The sequence below is a fragment of the Setaria italica genome, chromosome II (assembly GCF_000263155.2).
Source record: "Setaria italica strain Yugu1 chromosome II, Setaria_italica_v2.0, whole genome shotgun sequence".
In the NCBI taxonomy this organism is placed as follows: Eukaryota; Viridiplantae; Streptophyta; class Magnoliopsida; order Poales; family Poaceae; genus Setaria; species Setaria italica.
The window spans coordinates 34,232,905-34,251,582 of NC_028451.1; the positions used below are offsets into that span (position 1 = coordinate 34,232,905).

At 48.5% G+C, this 18,678-nt stretch overlaps 1 protein-coding gene across 1 annotated transcript; it reads right to left on the reverse strand.

Annotated features, from left to right (window-relative positions):
- Positions 1 to 3,084: 3,084 nt before the first annotated feature.
- Positions 3,085 to 4,930, reverse strand: LOC101754143 (transcription factor bHLH94-like). Its single transcript, XM_004957023.3, has 3 exons — positions 4,221 to 4,930; positions 3,669 to 4,112; positions 3,085 to 3,373 (listed from the first exon to the last, which is right to left on the reverse strand). Exons 1-3 carry the CDS (start codon positions 4,674 to 4,676, stop codon positions 3,272 to 3,274), a joined length of 1,002 nt encoding a protein of 333 aa, XP_004957080.1. The 5' UTR covers positions 4,677 to 4,930; the 3' UTR covers positions 3,085 to 3,271.
- Positions 4,931 to 18,678: the final 13,748 nt, after the last annotated feature.

An 18,678-nucleotide genomic window follows, 5' to 3' on the forward strand; every position in this document is an offset into this window, starting at 1 on the left:
GGTGATCTCCATCTCCATATTCCATGTGCGCTATCCTCCTGGTGATGAGTCCTTCAAGAACTAGAACATGCTATTACACCTAATAGCTAGTAAAGAAACTAGTAATGAAGATTACATAGTTGCTTGGATCATCACAGATTGGTACGCAGATCATTAAATACATTAAAGTGACAACACATATGGCTCCAGCCGTGTTGCCGTACGCGCGACACGCAGGTCACGAATGAGTTACATACATGCATCACATACACAAAGGGGCCATACTGATCACAAGATACATACATCCTGCAAAACAGAGTTAGGCGTTCTAACGTTCCAAACTTCAGAGGCCAAAAACTCTATCTTCCAAGCCGAATTTGGGAAATCTAATTTCGCCGAAAACGGTCAGACCGTTGAATTTCACGTGTAACTTTTTTTTGTAGATCAATTTTCATATAAAATTCGCCCTGATCCGAGATCGTACCGAAAAGTTACGACTATTTTACCGAAGCACACGCACACGGCAAAATTCCGACCCGGCAGTAGATCCAATCTACTGTTGCGCATCTCATGCGCCTGGCGTATGAACCTGGATCTCGATTCGACCAATCTCATTGATCTTGGCTCGCTGCAACTGGCATTACGTGTATCACTTATCTCCGATGAGGAAAAGCGACCGATAGTAGTATATCGTTACACAACTATTGCAGCAAGAACACGAAACCAGGACATAGATCAAACTAAAAACTCGCATATCTCCATATGCACGCATCCCGAATCCAAAACAAAACAGCTACGGCTCTGATACCACTGTTGGGCTACGAGGTAGGCTACGCTAGCGCAAATTAAAAATTTCTACCGTGTAAACCAGGAAAACTGCCGTATATGGATCACGGGATTACCACTCGACGCACTAGTGCGGAAGATGTAGAATCACGTCGGGGCAGCAAAGACGATCAGCGTAGTCGAACGTAGTCGATCACGTCGATGTCGAGTGGCACCTCAGTAGCTCGTCCACGTGCAGCAAGGTCATCCTCGTGCCGTGGCTCATCGTCGGCTCGTCGGTGGCTCGTCGTAGCTCGTCGGCGGCTCATCTAAGTGGTGCAGGCGCAACACCTCCAAGGTATCCACACGTGCAGGGAGGAAGCATCGCAAGCCGGACTGCTAGATTCGCGAGTTGCAACAGAGCGAGGGCGTGGGAGGCGCGGCAGATGTGTTTCATCCAAAAGGTGTAAACCCTAGGACGCCCCCACCCCTCTATTTATAGAGGTTCCTGACGGGCCTCTGGGTTCGAAGCCCATTAGTACTTCTAAACCTAATCCAACTCAGATCACATCTGAATTGGGCTTCCAGCCCCTTAAGTGTGTAACCCTATGGGTTCGGATACGTATAGACATGGTCCGAGTACTCCTACTCGGCCCAATAGTCGGCAGGGGCCTCTAGCAAGACGTGCCAACTCCTATACGCACACGAAGATCATATCAGACGAACCGTCACAACATTATGTACATACTATTCCCTTTGCCTCACGATATTTGGTCTAGCTTCAAGCCGACCGCTCTTTCTCGATCCTGTGATTCGAAATCCCTCTGGAGGTTAACTCTTAACCGTACGTAGCATGGCCATGCATTTTCGAATCCGATCACTCGAGGGGCCAGAGATATCACTCTTAATTAGAGAGGGGCAAATCTCATCTTGATTGACCATGTCTCACAACATGCTTCTTGACAAACTCGAAAGCTATCTTTTTAACTACCCTGTCACGGTGTAGCGTTTGATAGGCCCTAAGTAAGTCGATCCACATCTTAAGTACATGAGACAATCTCAGGTCTAAGTACAAAGCGTACATGTTGTGTAAAGAGAGAACTACTTCTCGTGTTGGGTCAGTCCTAGCACATGTCTCCACATGTGCCCACATTATTAGTTTAACATCTCCATATCCGTGACTCGTGAAACATAGTCATCAACTAATACATGTGCTAGTTTAATATTCATGTGTGTCCTCACATGAACTCCGACTAGGGACAACTTTAGAATAACCATACAAGTAAAGAGTTTCACATACAATTCACATAATGTCAAATCAATTCAAGTAGCTTTTAATGGATATTTAAGGAACACAATATAAATCATGATATAAATGGAATATCATCATCTCTATAATTACCTCTAGGGCATACCTCCAACAAGCTCATCTATCTTTATTCCTTATCAGGAGCTCATCTATCTTTATTACTTATCAGGCCGCTGAAGTTTTTGGGTGAATTGGTCGATGCATCGTACATGGGACTCAGCTCTAACTTGTGCTGTTTATTTTTACGCAGGTGATTCCCTCCTTTTAGCAGATTGCATTCCTTCCGAGTAGAACATTTGAAGAGTGAAAGCGACATGCTGCATGCGAGCAAGATGCACATGTAGTTTGTCCTGTTGGTCGAATCAATCAGATGCAAGCCTCACAGGGATGAAATGTCCGCGCAGTTCTTTCAGTGTTTGATCAATCATGCTTAGACAGAAATGGTAAAAGGGCTGTCAGGTAAAGGTTGCCTGTTTTAGAACCTCTTCTTGGGTCAATTTTTTTTGAAACTTAACCCGGCAGGAGCACTGCCATACTTCTTGGGTCAGTGAGAAGGCACATACAAAGCTAGTTGCTTCTTTTCTACTCGTTTCCCTTGTTCAGTCCTGCTTGATGTCCATACACTAAACCATACTCCCTACCTGTTCTTTCGATGAAAAGCGATATGATATTTGCAGGAACGTTCTAATTTATGGTACACAGCAGAAAAACCCGATACCCACCAAGCCCAGTGAAGGATCTGACAGAGCTGCTCGGTTCTCTTGCACACAGACACATGTATTTTTGTGAATTTGTTTGTGATTTACACAACTCTTTGATTCTATGATCCATGTGCACAGGATTGCAGCTGGGAATCTTTTGGTGCTTTGGCAGGGGGGTGGCGCTTCACAAGGGGAACAGAATCCCTTCAGGAGGCGTGAAACAGGACCTGTCGGTTATGTCAGATCCTGTGGTGAACATGATAGCACCCATAAGGGAATGCCATGCCATCTCCACCGCACCGTGGATTTGGAATTGTTCTCTAGCTGGCGCGCTAGGAATTCAGTGACCTTACATGCTTCGCCATGGACATTATCAATGAACAAAGATAAGTTATGCATTCAACTGATTGAAAGACTAGCTAATCTGGTAAGTACACATTATTCATTTGCACAAAGGGAATCACTTCACTTGCTACAAGATCTAAAAAAAGTTGCGTGCATGCATTCATGCTCGATGCTATTCTAAGCTGCAGCCCTGCTCTTGGTGTGTTTTCTCGACGATCTGATGAGCCGCCGCTGCAATCTCATCCACAGAGGTAAGCTGGCAATCATCCTCTACCTGCGTTAACGAGACGAACATCATGTGATCGATGATCCATCAGCATCGAGTCAAAAAGACTGCAATCTTGATCTGCTCCATTAAAGTAAACAGACGAGGAGATTTGCAGCAGCTGGAGACAATGCAAGATCCAAAAGGGCACGGAAACCTAGGCGCCAACCTGCCTTCCAGACTTCCAAGTGTGGTATTGCGAACCAGGTACGAGTGCTATACACCTTGGAGTGAGAGCGGTGTATAATCCATACTACACAGGGTAGCTTACGAGGAGATCATTGAGGAAGAAGTGCTGGATTACCTTGAGGCTAAACGAGTAGAGCACCATTTGGCCAGCGCTGCTCATGTTGAGGTGGAGCACGGTGAGGCGGTGGTCCTGCAGCCCCACCACCAGCCGCAGCAACTGCCTCGGCCGCCGCCGGGACAGCACCCGCAGGTTCGCGTGGCTCTCCACCATGGTCGCCTCGACGTCGGCCACCGCCGACGGCTTCGACCCGGAGGCTTCCTCGCCCTCGGCGCACTCGCGGCTGGTGGCGTCGGCGGGAGCGTGCTCCGGCGCCGCGGCGGCGCGCATCGAGTACTGCGGGAAGGTGAAGAAGCCCGCGAACGGCGCCGCGCCGTCGTCGCCGCTGGCGCCGGCAGCAGGACCCTGCGCGGAACGCCTCCGTGCCTCCAGGGACTGGAGCAGCTGCTCCAGCTCCTTGACGAAGTTGATCGCGCCGCCGACGATGGACGCCTGATCGCCCTGCACGCACGAGGACGCGCACGGAGTTGGCAATTGGCATTGCTAGATTGAATGTCTAGGAGGACGGACGCTCATGTGATGTGATCGAGGAAGTCGTTGGATGATTACCCGTTGCGCGTAGGCGGGCGGCATGAGGGAGCGGAGCACGGCGAGGTACTCGTTCATCTGCTTTCGGCGGTTGCGCTCGACGGCAATGTGGGTCATCCGCTGGCTCTCCACCTCCTCCTTGTTCTTCACCACCCTCGTCCTTCGTCGCTTCCTCCTCCCCGTTGGCGCTGGCGCCGGCGACGTCGCAGCCGCCGGGGCCTCCTGACCGACGCTTCCCCCGGACTCCACCGGTGGCGCAACGGCGGCCAGGATGTTATCCGGCTCCTGGAACCCACGCAGCAGCATCGACGACGAGCACGCGGCCGCGTCCCAGCTCCCGGCGCCAGCGCCACTCAACCCCATCACCCCCTCCGCTCCACCAAGCAGGCCATTCCAAGGCCCTCCTGCCATGGCGCCACACCCGAAGCGACCGCCTTGCTGCTGGGACACGGCCAGCACCACGGCCTCCAATGCCATGCCTCCGTAGGTTCTCACCTCCCAAGGAGCCCCAGCATGCAGGACACACAAGAATCCGAGAAAAGTTAGGTCCCTCCCATGGGGATCACCGGCCGGCCGGTGAGTTGATTGGAGCGGGCCGGGCTGTGGCGCGGTGGTTGCGGTTTCTTGTAGCTAGCAGCGCAACAGGTCGGAGCTGGACGGAGCTACGGGGTGCTGGAGGACACGTGAACGCAGCTGCCTGCGGCGCCGCTGCGCGTTCGGGAATCGGGAATGGCAACGAGAAAGAGAGGGGGGCGGCCGGGGGCATATAAGATTGGCTGATGGGAGGGTTTGGAAGGGAGCGGGTTTTAGTGTGATTAGGCCATAATTCGGTCGCGTGGCAGCGGGGGGCGGCCGGGGCTGGGCCTGGGCGCGGCGCCAAAAAGGGAGTAAGCGACGTCCAGCCGGCATGGGGAAAGGGGGAACGGATGGCGATGGAGACATGGACTATTCAGCAGCTTCAGCTGGGAAAAGGAGCTGTGCCAAGCTGTGGTGAAATGGAGAGAGGCCGGGCTCAGAATGGGAGGAATAAAGTAGCCCGTGTGGGGGATGGGGGGATCAAGAGCGTGTCCTTGAAGTGTACACATGTCGTTACACTTTTGCCCATCAGCTACGTTGACAAGTTCCTGACTTCCTGTACATGTTTTACGTAAAGTTTGCAGTCTGCCCATATAATTGTTTCTTTCTTTTTTACTTTTTCTTTGGAAAGACATGATCGTTCCAATGTCTCAACAATTCGAGAGATCACCTTTTCTCAATCCTCTCCTTTGGCACCTAATTTTTTTTCTCCTCTCAGCCATGCGACCTCCATCTTATAAAGAAAGGATTTATCTTGTGATCCACTCTGTTGCTCCACCAATGCAAGGATGTGCTCTTGCTCACCAAAATGCTCCCGGTTAAGACTCTTGGGTCAATGACCTACCAGAGGTGGTGGGATAGATAGCTGTCTAAGGCAAGTTCCACCTATATGTCTAGCGGCGGCCCATGATATTAAATTGTGGAGTTGCGATGGTTAAGTGGTGCATAGTGTTAGAGTGGTGGTTTGACATTTGTAGTGTCTTAAGTGGTTCAATGCGTGTTTATTAAGTTGCTTGGTTTGGTTGGTTGTTGCCGTTGTTGTTTGGGTTCTTATCTTCTTTTTAATATAGGGCGTGCTTGAACCTTTGCCGGCCGCTCCTCGCCTCACCGGGCAAGGCAAGCTGTTTGGTACCCACTTGCCTCGTCTCTTTGCCCAGCAAGCTTACTTGGCTGGGCAAGGAAATTCTTGCCGATGCACGAGAGCCAAATCAGCTCTCCTGCGCGGGCAAGGTTCGCTCGCCCGCTCGCATGCTTGCGCAGGCTTCCTGAGCCACCGTTGAATCAGCGTTGCGCTGCCTCAAATCGAACTTTGAGCTCCACCGCCATTGAAATCGAACTTTGCAGCCACCGAATCGACCTCCTACCGCTGTTGATTCGAGTTCCGGCGTCGCCGGATTGATCTTCGACAACACCAAATTAAGCTTCACCGCCGTTGAATCGAGCTTCGACATTGCCGGATCAAGCTCCGTCGCTACCGAATCGAGCTTCGACATTGCCGGATCGAGCTCCGCCGCCACCAAATCAAGCTTTGACGCTGCCGGATCGAGCTGCGGGGCAAGACAAGGCAAGTATTGGCAAGGGAAGAAACCCCCCTAGGAGCTGGCCTTGCTTGGCCCGGCGAGGTGAGGCGAGCTGCAGCCAGAGTTCCGAGCATGCCCATAATTGGCGGTTCCCCTACCTGATTCGTTTCAAAGACTCTTGGGTCACAACTCACAACCATAGACGAAGCTAGATAAGCAACTTGCCATAACAGGTAAGTCTCAACATAAGCCTCTCTTCTCGCTTGACACCATGTTCACTTTGGAGCTTAAGCTGCAACAGAATGGCCTACCTGTACAAGCCTCTTGTTTGCCACTCCATACAAAACAAGGAGGGTTAGCAAGCTTGAGCCAGTAAGGTTCAAGGTGCCGGTAAGCCCATAATGCTCCATGTGCTGGTACACCAAGATTAGAAGTGTGGATCACATCTTGATCCAAGCACAAGACAGCAAGACCTTCCTCTCTTGGACTAAACTAGCGCAAATCACTCTCTAATCTCTATGCAAAACTCCCCCCCTCCAACATTGCACCGTTCATCCTCTCTGATACTAGCACCCGGCATGTACGACTCTCTTGCATCAGTCTGTTTGGTTATGCATAAAGCTCCGAACCTTAAATAAACCTCCAAAATCTTCTTTGCATGCTTCTCCGGCAGAACAGGTTTGGCTAAGCTCGGGCCAAGCTGAATTCAGTTTTGGTTGCCCCTTGGGCGGGGCCAGGCTCCGAATTCAGTCGGGCCGGGCATGTATTAGCACACGTCTGTGGTCTGTTGACGGGACGAAAGCTCGAGACATTGACTCCTCGGTAAGCCGGCCGGCGGAGCGAACAATACTACAGACCTGGCATCGCACGCACAGATCGCCGCCACGAAGCGCACCCGTGGCGGGATCGGAGCTCACGAGGCATTGCGGAGTGCCGCCCTAGCCGCAGGACATGAGACCAGCCTTCGTCGTCTACCTCGCCTCGTCTGCCATGGAGACTGAACCTGTATGGCGGCATCACTGTTGCCCTACCACACAGCAGCGCTAGTTTCCGCCCACTCCTATGTGCGCATCGTATCTCACTTGTCTCTTCTCTAAAAAAAAAAAGGTGCTGCGCTACTCCCAGACCCAGGTTTCGATGTCCATGCAGCCGTGCAGGCTGGGGGGGGGGGGGGGGGGGGGGGTTGTGGCAGCGTCGCTACACCCCGGCCGGAACCTACTGATCATGAGCAGCGGCGCGGCAGGAGGCAGTAGCAGCAGCAGCAGCTCGCAGGGCGTGCAGGATAGAGACTGATGAGCGAGGAGCAGTCGGCAAATGTTTTTTTTCCCATGGTACACAGCTTTTCTTCTACTGTAGTGTCGTAGGGGTTGTATATAGATATATTTGCAGGTCCTTTTTTTTGGCTTTGTTTTTTTTGCTCATCTGTGCTGTTGGGGTCGAACGCTGAGACAGCGAGAAAAGGCCGCCGGGCGTGGAATCCATCCGAAGAGAAACATGGTTCAGGGCTAGTTTTGTTTCTGCTCTCTCTCTCCAATCCACTCACCAGCTGTTTTTACACTTGACATTCAGATGTGCCGTTTAGAATTGAATGATTTTCAGGCGATTCTCACAGGATTTTTTTAGGAAAATGTTCTCGTGTTTCACACGGATCCTCTTTTTGGGAAACTACGGTGAGCGATTAGGCAAACAACTGAAATACTTATATATACAAGGATATGGCCAAAAAGAAACAAGGACAAATGCATGATACCTCAATTTCAGCCACGATACTACCAACTAAACAGATGGAAGAAAGTACACATTGCGCAATCCTTTTCAAAAAACATTTATCTTGCGCAATGATTATGCACAAACATTGATTTCACGCCGTCCACGCTCTACCTCGCCTCCACCACCAACCACACCGCTGCACGTCGCCGTACCTGCCGCGTTCGATCCCCTCGCCTTCAGGGTCGGCTCTATAATATTAAAGGACTTGCCAAGTAAGAAGATAAGGGCCCGTTGAACTAATTTTTAATTTTTAATATAAAAGTATATAGTACGAATAGTGAAAATTACTTTGCGATATATATATAGCTCATAAATAACCATTATGATTACCTCAAATAAAATTATAATGCTTCAGTGCTTTGTTAAAAAATTGTTTTCGTGCATTTCTTGATGCAAAATCTTCAAGAATAGTATTAAGATTAATGTCGTCCAAAACATCCTTCTCAATGCTGCACATAGCCAAGCCATTCAATCTTTCTTGTAACATAGTTAATCTCAAATAATTTTTCAATAGTTTCAATTTGGAGAAACTTCTTTTGGCTGATGCTACTGTCACTGGAATAGTTAAGAGAATCCGATATGCAATGGAGACATTCGGGTAGCAATATGCAGCTTTAGCAAACTAAAAATCTCAGGTGCTGACATCAATTCTTCTGGCAAAGATACTTGCAACACTTTTAATTCAAAGAAAAAAATCATCCAACTCAACATCAGACTTGTTGTCAAGAGAAAAAGATTTTGCAAAAATAGTGCAGCACTTTCATAGATCATTTTATCATCCAAGGACTTTAGATTTTCCGAGTTGAATAAGAAACCAAATACTTTTTCAAATTTCTTTAGATGTTCAAATTGACTAGTCAATGAAGCAGTTGCAGCATCAACAATAACCAGGAAGTAACTAACTTTGAACTCATCTATAGCTGAAAGTTGTAATTCTTCAATTTCATCATTTTGTTCATTAAAATTCTTCAGTTTATTTTACCTTGACGTTTTGTAGAAAATTTTGGCTCTATGTCCATACTAGATGCAATGAATTTTGTAGTCTCAATACTAACATTGAAGCCTTCTTCTCTGCACTTCTGAAAATATAAGATGACCCCTTCAATTTGTTTGAGAGTAGCATCTAAGCACACAATCTTAGATTGTAACTTTTTGCTCACCATGTTGATAGTAGATAAAATATCACCCCAGATAACCATACCAACTATAAATTCAAATTTCTTAAGTGCAGTTACCAATGATTGAGCATCACTTACTGTTTTTGGGTCATCAGTAGAAGTTCTTTCCACTTCCTTCAATGCTGATATAATTTGTGGGGTATCAGACAACGAGTATACCCTTTGTATCATATAAGGGTTTGACAGTAAACCTCTCAACATTATCAGTCAAAATTTTCCACCTTTTAGTAGAGCGTGCAAACAAACAATATATCCTTTGTATAACACTGAAGAATGAAATAGCTATCTTGCAAGATTTTGCCATATCACAAAGAGTAAGATTCAGACTATGACATGCATATGGCATATATAATGCTCTTGGATTAATTTCAAGCAAACGTGTCTGGACACCTTGATGTTTTCCCTTCATATTGGAACCATTGTCATAACCTTGACCTCTCACATCATCAATGTTCAAATCAAGAGACCGAAGTGCATCCAACAAAACATTAAAAAGCCCCGATCCGGAGGTGTCATCAACCTGTAAGAACTCCAAGAAAAATTCCTCTACTCTTGGAATGGTATTTGACATATTAACACAACGCACAATTAATATCATTTGTTCTTCATGGCTCACATTTGGGGTACAATCCAAGATAACAGAGAAATAATTAGCATCTTTGATAATCTTTAAGATATGATTTTTCACAGCATCAGCAAGAATAATAATTAACTCATTCCGAATATTATGGTCAAGATAATGATAATGAATTTCATTACTTTGAATGCGCCTAATATGTTCTTGCATTACAGGATCAAATTCAGCAATCATTTCAATCGTGGCTAGAAAATTACCATTGTTACATTCATAAAGTTTATCATTTGATCCTCGAAAGGCTAGATTTTGTTTAGTAAGAAACTTCACAGCATAAACTATTCTTACTAGGACCGGTCTCCAACGCTCCTTTTCCTTTGTAATTTCCCGTTGCATTTCATCATCAATTGTTTAATTTTTGCTTAATCTAAGTCGAAGCTCATTCCATGTACTCATGTTTGTTAAATGCTCCACACTGTTCTCATGTGTTTTCAGTTTCTCATTGAGATGCTTCCAATTCCTTACTCCATCAGATGCTAACAGTGACTTGTTCTGATTTGATTTGAACAACTTGCAGCAAAAACAATGAACCTTGTCCACATGTTTAGAATAAACCAAACACTTCATGTCAACAAACTCACCATTAGATAATTTCCTGGAGTAGTAAGCATAAAAAAAACGTCTGCCACTGGGATCACAAAAGAATTGTAGATCCATTTCTCTCACAGGTTTTTTCTCTAAGATATCCTTTTTGCTAATGTCAAGATTTCCCTATGTTCTAGGATAAAAATAGTCAAAACTGAATCTTTTTGTTCATTAATATTTGCAATTTCAGTATCATCTGAAGGCTATAAAGTGTCACCTCTTAGAGCCTGAGTATGATCATTGGCATCTATTTCAGCATCTAAATTATGCTCTTCTGTAGCACCTTCATTGGCATCGACTTCTGCAACTTGTTCCCGCCCCTGATCTTGACTGACTTCAGCATTATTTGAAATTGGAAAAAACTTATGTAGAGCATCCCTTCGCGATTCTACGAACTGATCTTCTTATTTTTTTTCTTTTCTGAGCACCCAACAAATGCTTCTTAGGCAACATCTATCATATTCAAATAAATACATTGAATTAAAAATTTTAACCCTAGCACAATCGGTATAAGCATAGTGCATACAAAAAAACAAATAAGAAAAAAAATTGGAAATACTAATCAATCGGTGTGTTGCTTACAGTGACAAGCGAATCGGATTGGTGTCCTTGTCGTTGCTGGTTGCCGCCTCGCGCGGGTGAGAAGCCAATCGGATCAGCGTGGGCGTCTCCTCTCCTTAGCCAAAGCGTGTCGATGGGCAGGCAGTGTCACGGTAGCAGGAAACGATCAAATGAAACGTCGCTTGCGGCCTGCCCTCCACTCGATGGATTAGGTTACGTAGAATAGGACTGGATGGGAGAGTACCTACGGCATGGGCTGCTTTGTGATGGGCCTTCAAATGCTTACTATGTCAAATAGAAAATTATATGTACTAATTACCTATATGGTCTTGGGCCCCCCCAGCTCCATGAGCCCTCGGCGGTCACACTACCTACCCTCCCCCCTTAGAGCTGGGCCTGCTCACCATGCTGGCCTCCTCGAGCTCCATGTCATTGGACTTGAGCTCCCACGATGGTGTTGCCACCCCTATCTCGGCGCTGAAGGCTGGCACAATCTTCCCCTGAACTCCAAGCTCGCCTCCCCCTACAGCTCCTATGGCCACCGTCCTCCGCCGATGCTCTTCCCCAGATCCATGGACATCCACGTCCACTCTAGCTGCGGGAAGGCACCGGCAGAACCTCTGCCACACTCCCCGTCGCCACCTTCTTTACCAGGAAGGCGCTCCCCAGTACCTAGCGCTTCGCCTATCCAAGGGGCCCTGGTGGTGCCAGCTGCGCCGGCAGTGGACGAGGATGAAGCTGTTGAGCTGCTGGCAGATCTGTACGGCGGGGGCGATGATGAGGATGACGGCAGCAGCAGCGACGATGAAGAAAAAGTTGAAAGCGAAGGTGACTCTCTGAACGACTGGGATGGTAGAGTTCACATGCTACAAGTCTACCTGCCGCGTGGCCATAAGGATATAACCGCGCACCTTGCTTTTGCTTACATCACTCCGGTTGAGGCAGTGGCTAGCGATGCCTTGTTCATTAGGCAAGCTTTAGGGGTTGTGGCGCCGCAGATCTAGGTTGAGCTTCTGCTGTCCTCGCATGGTGCTATGCTCCTACGCTTTGCATCTGAGTAGGACCACGAGCTGGTACGGGAGCTGAGCCCCATTGAGCACAATGCTGTCACTTTGGAGTTGGAACGTCTGCAAGAGACGTCCAACCACTTCTTCCAGGAGAGGGAGTGGCTGGCGTACGTCACGGTCCAGGATTACCCACCGGAACACTGGACGGAGGATCACATCAGCAACAGCTTTTGGGGGTTCTGCAGCTTGCTCGAGATTGATCCGGCGTGCCTCACTGGCTATGACTACTCCCTGCTTTGTCTGCTCCTCGTTGTGAACCATCGACTAGACATCCCCAGTGAGCTTTGGATTGATGCTGAAGGGAGCCCACTTGGAGGAAGCATTGCACAGCTCATGCCAATCCATGTTTGGCACCGCAATGGTCAGATGGAAGCTGATGGGAACCTGATCCCGTTCTTTGGGCCGCCTCCTCCACCTCCACACATGCCTGGCAACCAGCCTACAGGTCTTGTCGGACTGCCTCTCCCACCATCTCCGCCGCCTCCTGATGCTCCCGCCCATGCCGCCCCACCACAACATGCTCCACCGCACCACCAAGAACTGCCTGCTGCTGCTGCCTACCTGCTCCACCTCACAGCAATGCTCGCTTGCATAAAGAACTCTGAGCCAATGCCACCTTCCTCGTCGGCACCTTCGCTTACTGTCGGGTGTATACCCCAGACCCACGAGTAGACCTTGGATGGCCCACTCAGGGGTGTACTCGGACACGATCAGAACAAGGGATAGGCGTATCCCACTCGGACTAGTCAAGTATGTTTATGGAAAACTACTCGGGCCTTACCGAGTAGAACTCTGTAATAGTACCCGACTAGGACTCAGACTTGTAACCCTGCCCTCTCATGTATATAAGGGCGGGCAGGGACCCCCCTCAACAACAACTCCAGTTCATCAAATACAAACCAACATATAGGACCTAGGGTATTACGCGATCTAGCAGCCCGAACCTGTCTAAATTGTGTTCCTTGCGTCACCATTGATTCCTTGATTCTCGACGGCCCTTACCGCACAAAAGACCACTTAGGGTACCCCCTAGGCAGGTTGCCGGTCTAAAACACCAACAGCTGGCGCGCCAGGTAGGGGAACTCGTCGAGTTTCTCAACGTGAACTCAATGGCAAAGGTCATCATCAGGCCTGTTTTCCTCATTGAAGCCGGTGCCACCTTCGTTTTCAGATCCTGGCTTTGCGTCGCCGACGGCTCAGGTTCATTCCGGTGCTAGATTGTCGACGCTCAGGAGAAGAAACTAGAAGATCTGATCGGAAAAAACCAAGATTTCAAAATCGACGAGTTCGAGTTCGACTACGCGTCGGATTCGACTTCGCCTCGGACTAGTCGGTCCCAGCCAGTGTCCAAGTCGGTTTCGACCTCAAAGAGGTTCCCGCACGGACTCCGCAATGCAACCAATGTACACCAAGGCTTTCTTACTCGAACCCGATTTGAACTCGGGCATGACGAAGACGTCGACTCCGACTCGTCTTATTCGCCAGAGATACCATTATCTGGTCCAGCCCAAGGATTGGTAATAACTTCAACATCATAAGGCAGATTCGTCCACTGGCCAGGATTGCGACCATCTTTCCTTGACCGCGACTATGACTCGCGCCTTGTCGCCCATATAGACAACCTCTCATATCAAGAAGGTGTTCCACTCACTTCCAACCAAGAGGAAAGCTCCACAGAGATTGCAACGTCAAGCTCCGGAAGCTACTACCCAGACAAGGAGATACTTGTTATTACTCAGAATAACAACCCGGGTACTAGCCAGAACAGAACCCCCAGGCGATTAGCGCAACTCGACAACATCTTCGAAGATGAGTCTAGAACTGACGCCCCTCACAATGAAACCTCCCAGCAACGTAACTAAAGAAGGACGCGCAACGCTACTTGAGCCGAGCGATGGCAGTCGATGGCTACAAATATTCCCATTACTAATCTTGAAAGGGGCTTTCGACGCAGTTCAGGCTCAGGAGCACAATACTCCGCTCGCGGCTATCGTCTCAATCAAACTTTTAACAACGTTGATGCCTCAGGATAGGGATAACGAAGCCACAGCTCAACTCGTGCAGCGCGGCAACGGACTCATCGCACAACTCGCGGAGCAAGCTTACAATTTACTCGACAAAGAATCACCAGTACCATCTGTTCCTCGCATCACAGCTCACCAAGGAAGCAGCAGGGGAGCCGCAGACAACAACAATGCCCCAAAAAACGGCAATGAAGTTAACCAACCTCGGCAGCACAGCCAAGGTCCGAGCAAGCTCAAATCCCCAGCTCGCCATAAGGATGTTGGCGAAGTCAGCTGCACCAACTCGGTTAGAAGCATCCGCCCTACTCGGAAGAACAATGAAGTGTCTAGCTTTAGTGATCTGCGAGAAATTCTCAACAGTCGGCGCGAGCGAGAAGTCGACAACTACAACCACTTTCCTACTTTCACAAACCGGGTAATGAAAACTGAATTACCCGAGAAGTTCAAGCCAACCGGAATCACCAAGTATGATGGCAAACAAGACCCAATTCAATGGCTACGATGCTACTCGATTGCCGTCCAAGCAGCCGGGGGCAATAACGATACCAAAGTTATTCACTTTCCTATATGCATGGAACCCGCACCACTGACCTGGCTTGAGTCACTCAAACCCAAGTCCATTGACTTCTGGGCAGACTTGACAAAGGCTTTCACCAACAACTTCACCGGCTCCATGGCTAGACCAGGAACCAAGATTGACTTAAGTCAAATTAAGCAAAAAGAAGGCGAGACCCTACGCGACTACCTGCGACGGTTCTTCGAGAAGAAGGCTACCATAGTTGACATCTTCGAAACAGATGTCATCGAGTGCTTCCAGAATGGGCTCTATGATCGACGGACATACCAATACTTCGGTCGCCGACAACCAGCTGATGTCAAAGAACTCAAAGTCATGGTGCAGTAGTGGGCAGATGAAGAAGACAAAGAGCGAGAACGGTTCGGCTCCCACCATAACCGTGGACGCGACAACAACCACAACAATGACCAAGATAGAACTTGCCATAATGATACTCGAAACAACTATTCGAGCAATCACAATCGCAAAAGGAAGCCCGACAACACTGTTGCTGCCATGACCAACTCCGGGAAAAAGGGACCCTGTAAAAACGATGAAGGTCCAACCTTCACTGAACTACTCAAAAAGCAGTGCCCGTGGCACCCGACTAGGAAGCACTCGGCAATAGACTGCTACAGCATGCACCGAGTCATGCAAGACTTACCCGCACCACCACCTCCTGAAGAGTACACCAAGAAAAAAGATAAGGGCAAGAACAAAGCCCACAACGACGAAGATGAAGAAGGTGACTTCCAGACCGCCTCCAAAACCATCAACGTCATCTTCGGCGGTATCCCAGCCACCGCATCCAAGCGAGCCAACAAACTTGTACTCAGGGAGATCATGGCCATCGAACCAACGGATCCAACACCATTAAAATGGTCAGAAGTTCCCATTTCTTTCAGCAGAAAAGATCAATGGACCAAGTTCTCAGAACCAGGCTGTTTCCCACTAGTACTGGATCCGGTTGTGGTAGGCTCAAAGTTAACCAAAGTACTCATCGACGGCGGAAGCGGACTCAACGTTATTTTTGCCAAGACATTGAGGAAGATGTGCCTCGATGTTACTGAAATGCTCACTCCAACAGATTCACCTTTCTACGGCGTCATGCCTGAAAATGCGACTATACCACTAGGACAAGTTGTCCTTCCAGTTACCTTCGGAACTAAGGAACATTACCGTACCGAGTACATCAGATTTGAAGTTGCCGACTTCGAGATATCTTACCATGCCATACTCGGAAGGCCAGCACTCGCCAAGTTCATGGCCATACCACACTATGTTTACCTGGTACTCAAAATGCCAGGCCCCAATGGAGAACTCATGCTGCGAGGAGATCTACGACGATCCTACGAATGCGCCACCGAAGCCGTGGAAATTGCTGTGACTACTCAAGCACATAGTCCCATGCAACAAGTCTTCACAGCTTCAAAGAAGCTCCATCCAAATGAACTAGAGATCCCGGAAAACAAGTCGGGGTCCACAAAGATGAAACTCGCCAGTGAGCAAGACTTCAAATCAGTTAACCTCCAGACGGGTGACCCTTCCAAAACAGCCCTGTTCCGATCAGCTTCCTTCGGAACAGGGCTAGATCCCAAATAGGAATTCGCGCTAGTCAGCTTCCTTCAGGCTAACCACGATATCTTCGCTTGGAAATCGGCTGACATGCCAGGTGTGCCCAAGGAGCTGATTGAGCATTCTCTCAATGTCGATCCCAAAGCTACTCCAAAACGGCAACGACTACGTCGGTTCGCTCAAGACAGACGAGAAGCAATCAAAAAAGAGTTAGCCAAGCTACTCGCGGTAGGATTTATCAAAGAAGTCTTTCATCCTGACTGGCTCGCCAACCCTGTGCTCATTCGTAAGAAAAATAACGAGTGGAGAATGCGCGTCGACTACACCGACCTCAACAAACACTGCACAAAAGACCCTTTCGGGCTACCTAGGATTGATCAAGTGGTCGACTCCACCGCTAGGTGCGCTTTATTGTGCTTTCTCGACTGCTACTCCGGCTATCACCAGATAAGCCTCAAAGAGGAGGATCAAGCCAAAACAGCATTCATCACGCCTTTCGGAGCTTTTTGCTACAAAACAATGCCCTTCGGACTAAAAAATGCAGGGGCAACTTACCAAAGAGCCATACAGATGTGCTTCGAAAAGCAACTTCACCGCAATGTCGAAGCTTATGTTGACGACGTCGTCGCCAAAACAAAAAACTGGGAGGAACTCATTGCTGACTTGGAGGAATCTTTCTCTAGTCTACGCGCTTTTCGATGGAAACTCAATCCTACTAAGTGCGTCTTTGAAGTACCTTCCAGCAAATTACTCCGGTTCATCATTAGCCATCGCGGCATTGAGGCCAACCCAGAAAAAATATCTGCCATCACAAACATGCAGGCACCAGCCAGCATTAAGGATGTGCGGAAACTCACAGGCTACATGGCCGCTCTCAACCGGTTCATCTCAAGACTTTTAGAACGGGGACTACCCTTCTTCAAGCTTCTCAAACGCCAGGACAAGTTCAAATGGACGGAAGAGGCAGATGAGGCACCAACACAACTCAAAGACTTTCTGTCAAAGCCTCCTGTACTGACCGCTCCTTCTCCGAACGAAGACTTGCTCCTATACATCTCAGCTACTACTCATGTCGTCAACATGGCAATAGTAGTCGACCGGTCTGAACTGGGCCATGCTTACAACGTCCAATGACCTGTCTACTTCGTCAGCGAAGTACTATCGGACTCCAAAACTCGGTATTCACCGATACAAGAACTCTTATACGCAATTTTGCTCACCTCCCGAAAACTATGCCATTACTTCCAAGAGCACAACATCACAGTCATCTCCGACTTCCCGCTCGGTGAAATTCTCCACAACAGAGATGCCACGGGTAGAATATCCAAATGAGCAGTTGAACTCAGAGCTCTCACCTTGGACTTCAAGCCAAGGACAGCTATCAAATCCCAAGCTTTGGTCGACTTCGTAGCTGAATGGACTGAAAATCAAGTGTCAACACCAGTCGAACGGCCAGAACACTGGGTAATGTACTTTGACGGATCCCTCAAACTCGAAGGGGCCAGCGCAGGCGTATTGCTCATCTCCCCCAGGGGAGACCAGCTCAAGTACGTGCTGCAAATATTCTGGGAAGCATCTAATAACGAAGCTGAGTACGAAGCACTACTCCACGGCCTTCGCCTTGCAATCTCCCTCGGCATCAAACGACTACTGGTGTACGGCGACTCTCTAGTCGTTATAAACCAGGTCAATGACGAGTGGGACCGGAACAAGGACAACATGGATGCTTACTGCAAAGAAGTCCGTAAACTGGAAAATAAGTTCTTAGGCTTGGAATTTCATCACATCGTCCGCGACAACAACGTTGTCGCCGACATCTTATCCAAAATGGGCTCAACTCGTGCAGAAGTTCCAGCAGGAATTTTTGTACACTAACTGCGCAAGCCATCCATATCCAAACAAGTCACCGCACCAGCGGTCCCGACTGCTGATGTCTCTCATGAAGTCATGATGATAGAAGTCGACTGGAGGACACCCTTCATCGACTACATCAAAGATCACCAGCTACCATTTGAGCAAATCTCCCGGCGAGTAGAAAATTATGTTCTAGTCGGAGACAAGCTCTACAGGAAAGGTGCTTCATCTGGAGTACTCATGAAGTGCGTCACCAGAGAAGACGGCCAAGAAATCCTAGAGGAAATTAATAGAGGAATCTGTGGCAACCACGCCTCCTCGAGGACACTGGTTGGCAAGGCTTTCAGAGCAGGCTTCTACTAGCCAATGGCTCTGGCCGACGCTAAACAACTAGTTCAGAAATGCAAAGGTTGTCAATTCTTCACAAAACAGCAAAATGTACCAGCCTACAAGCTAGTCACAATACCTCGAACATGGCCGTTTGCCTGCTGGGGGCTCGACATGATAGGGCCGTTACCAACTGCGCCAGGAGGATTCAACCGAGTACTCGTGGCGATCGAATATTCACCAAGTGGATCG

Bases quoted from the DNA above. Each gene is read 5' to 3' on its own strand.
- LOC101754143 (XM_004957023.3), bottom strand. From the start codon at position 4,676: ATGGCATTGGAGGCCGTGGTGCTGGCCGTGTCCCAGCAGCAAGGCGGT. The intron at 4,113-4,220 runs GTAATCATCCAA...TCGTGCGTGCAG, and splicing joins CGCCCGCCTACGCGCAACGG to GGCGATCAGGCGTCCATCGT. The intron at 3,374-3,668 runs GTAATCCAGCAC...TCGTTAACGCAG, and splicing joins TCTACTCGTTTAGCCTCAAG to GTAGAGGATGATTGCCAGCT.